General features: G+C 37.0%; 1 protein-coding gene across 1 annotated transcript in view; it reads left to right on the top strand.

Moving 5' to 3' along the window:
• The first annotated feature begins 60 nt into the window (after positions 1–60).
• CYP39A1 (cytochrome P450 family 39 subfamily A member 1) overlaps positions 61–3,664 on the top strand; it is an 80,864-nt gene continuing 77,260 nt past the window's right edge. Inside the window, exons 1-2 of the mRNA XM_081828380.1 lie at positions 61–214; positions 501–611. Of these exons, the coding sequence (XP_081684506.1) occupies positions 119–214; positions 501–611 (207 nt within the window). The 5' untranslated portion in view covers positions 61–118. The remainder of the gene's footprint in view (positions 215–500; positions 612–3,664) is intronic.

Here is a 3,664-nt window from a genome sequence, read left to right as displayed (position 1 = left end):
CAACGCGAAGCCCACGAGGCTTCTGGGAAATGTAGTCCCCCGGACTGCGCGCCTCTTGGGCGCCATTCTCTGATTGGCCGTGAGCGAGGCTTACTCGGCGCCGCCCGCCCCGGTCTCCATGGCAACAGAGCAAGTTCTCCCCCCGCCTTCCACCCCTCGGCACCCGCACCAGTTTGGTCCAGCCCCTGCGCTGGGTCCAGCGTGGCCGGGTCTGGTAAGACTAGTGGAGGTGGGAGGAGGGAGCGATGATGCAGAAGTCATCTAAAAATTGGGGCGGGGAAAGGAGGCTACAGTTAGGAAGGCAAACAAACTGCGGAAGTTGTAGCAGACAAGTTGGGAGGTCCGGTAGGTGCCCCCTCCCAACAGGGAATGAGCAAGTGCCACGGCGGCAGGACTTTTCCCTTTTCTGATTCTGGAAGGTGCTAGACAAAAACATGGAACTAATTTCCCCGACAGTGATTATAATCCTAGGTTGCGTTGCTCTTTTATTATTCCTTCAGTGGAAGAATTTGCGTGGACCCCCGTGCATAAGGGGCTGGATTCCTTGGATTGGAGCTGGATTTGAGTTTGGGAAAGCCCCTCTAGAATTTATAGAGAAAGCAAGAATCAAGGTATGTGGCCTTAGCAGGTGGGGTTTCCGGAGGAGGTAATGTTTTCTTTTTTATTTTCTTTTTTTGGATCTCAAATGCAACATTAAAACACAGGCAACATACCTGCTGTCCACAGACGATCATTCCTCAGCTATCAACAGCTAAACCTTATGCAAGTTTTTTCGAAAGAAATGGATTTTTATTGGTTATTAATAGATTTTTATCAGCTTGTAGCTTCCTTTTTGGAAGTAGGTATTAATTTATAAATGCTAGTTACTTCATCGTAGTTTAAAAGTCCTAAAGGTACACATATTAACTAAACACTTGGCAATAATTCGGAAAGACAAAAATGAAATACGGTTAATTTAAATTTATGAAAACGTGTAATAAATTAGTATCCTAACTGAATTTAACACCAGGCTGCTGTAAAAATTACTTGCAAACTTAGTCTTCACAAATTTAGCCCGCACTGTATTTTCAGCTGGTGTTATTATTTGATGATGATGAGATCCATTTTCACTGCATACTAAGGAGATTAGTAAGTTGTTGTAGTAGATGTTTTTGTCCTTAAAATAGCTTTCAAATATAGTGTATCTTTCAAAAATAGTATGTAAGTTACTGCCAACTTTTTTCCTTTATTTCAACGAATGCTTCAGTGTACATTCCTGTGTGTGTTGTGGGGTTGTGCTTTTGGCACTTATCCAATTGTTTCCTCAGAATAAATTCCTAAAAGTGGAATTGCCTAGTCCAATGACATGAACTTTTAAATTGTTCATGTTATTGTGTCACTCTTGCAAAAGAATGTAACAATATACAACTTTTCTTGATCTTTGAGTGTAGGGGATTGCCTAGTTCCTCATATTCTGGCCCACACTAGGTGCCATAATTATTAGGAGTTTGATATAGGAAAAATGTTATATTTTAAAGGAATATTTCTTTGTCTCCCATAGCCTTCCTTAGTCATGATTTTGATAAATTTTAAGGAACATTATTTACAAGCATGTCTCAGAAGGTCAAGCAAGGTCAAAAAGATTATTCTGTTTGCTTCTAAAAGGTTTGTAGTTTTCCATTTTACGTTTAGGTCTGTGATCCATTTTGAGGGTTTTTTTTTTTTTTTTTTTGGTTTGGGTTTTTTTGTATGGTAAAAGTAAGGGGTGAGGTTACTTTCTTCCCCATCTTGATGTCCAGTTGTTCCAATATCACATCCTGAAGGACTGTCTTTCCTTCATTGATCGCCTTTGCAGCTTTTCAAAAATTAATTGGCCATATATATGTAGATCTATTTCTAGCCTTTCTATCCTAGTCCATTGATTATATACCCACTCCTTTGTTAATACTACACTGTCTTAAATACTCTAGTTTTATAGTAAGTCTTTAAATCAGGCAGTGAAAGTTCTCCGTATTTCTCTGTAATTGACTTGCCATTCAAGATTATTTGCATTTTACTCTAAGTTTTAGAACTGGCTTGTCAATATCTATCATAAAGACTGCTAGAATTATGAATGTAAGTTAAATCTATCGAAAAATTGGGGGAGAATTGACTTCATAACCATAGTAAGTCTTCAAATCTATGACTGCTGTGTATCTCTCCATTTATTTAGCTATCTAATTTCTTTCAGAAGTGTTCTGTAGTTTTTGTGATGTGGTCTTGCCTGTGGTTGTTAACTATTTTATATTTTGAGGCTATTGTAAATAAGATTGCTTTTACTTTTGTTTTCCACTCGTATCCTGTTGAAACATAAAAAATACAACCTGTTTTCTGTATATTAACTTTATACCTTGTGACTTTATGCTAAATTCAGTTGATTACTTCTAGTAGTTACTTCGGAGATGCTTTAGGATTTTTATACATAAAACAATATGTCTTGTAAACAGATAAATTTACTTCCTTTTTTCTGATCTTGATGCTTTTTATTTCTTTTTTCTATATTGTAATCAGTAGGATTTCTAGTATATTGATGAATGGAAGTGGTGAGAGTAGACAAGCTTGTCTTTTTCCTACTATTAGGGGAAATTGTTCGGTATTTCACCATTAAGTGTGATATTAACTGTAGATTTTTCAAAGGTGCCTATTTCAGTCCTGACCTTCGGCCCACACATAGAATTCATAGATGCCACCAAAGAAATAAATAGTGACTTATTATCTGTTCATGTCCATCGTTTCCCAGCTGCCAGTGAAATCCTTATTTCACCTGATTCTACCTCATCGTACACAGAAACAGAAGCATCTGCATTTGTTTTAAAAGTTGCAAAGTATTCCCTGAATCACAGTTTACCTAAACAGTGACTTAATGATTGACATAGTTTGTTTCCCATATTTTGCAGTTATAAATATTGTAGGAACAAGTGTCATTTCTATGTGTGAAAATGTATCAATAGAATGAATTATCAGATTCAAAGTATAAATGCATTTATAATTTAGAGTGAAATAGGAAACGTTTTGAGTGTGTTGAGCAGAGGAATGATGGGCTCTGATTTAAATCTTAAAGGTTCACTTTGGCTGCTCAGTTAAAAACAGGAATGCAAGAACAAAAGAAAGAAGATAAGTTGAAGGTTATTGCAATAATCCAAACTTAAGATCATTGTGGTTTCGGAGACTGTGGTTTCAACCATGGTGATGGCAGTGGAAATTTGGGAAGTGGCTGGATATATTTTGAAGGTGGAAGCAGCAGGATTTACTGGCAAGTTGCATGTGGTGTGTAAAAGAATGAAAAGGGCCCAAGATGACTCCAAGAAGTTTGGCTTGAGTAGCTAGAAAATGAGATTTGCTGTCAAGTGAAACAGCCACAAATACAAGAACTTACTGGAAGGGAAGAAGTTATCAGAAGTTCCACTTTAGCTATGTTGGAGTTTGATAAAAAATAAAATAAAATAATTAAAATTTTAAAAATTAAAAAAAAGATATGGTGAGATATGTTGGAGTTTGGGATGTTGATATCCAAGTGGGAATACTGAGTTAAGCAGCTGGATAAATAAATTTGGAGCTTGCAAAAGATGTCCACTGATGCATAGTTACAGTCTCTTCTACCAATCTTCTATAGCTGTCATTTCCCCTGAAATTCTTTTCACATATT

Source organism: Leptonychotes weddellii, chromosome 8 (assembly GCF_054177405.1).
Source record: "Leptonychotes weddellii isolate Sample4059 chromosome 8, ASM5417740v2, whole genome shotgun sequence".
Lineage (NCBI taxonomy): Eukaryota > Metazoa > Chordata > Mammalia > Carnivora > Phocidae > Leptonychotes > Leptonychotes weddellii.
This window is presented reverse-complemented; position numbering and strand designations above follow the sequence as displayed.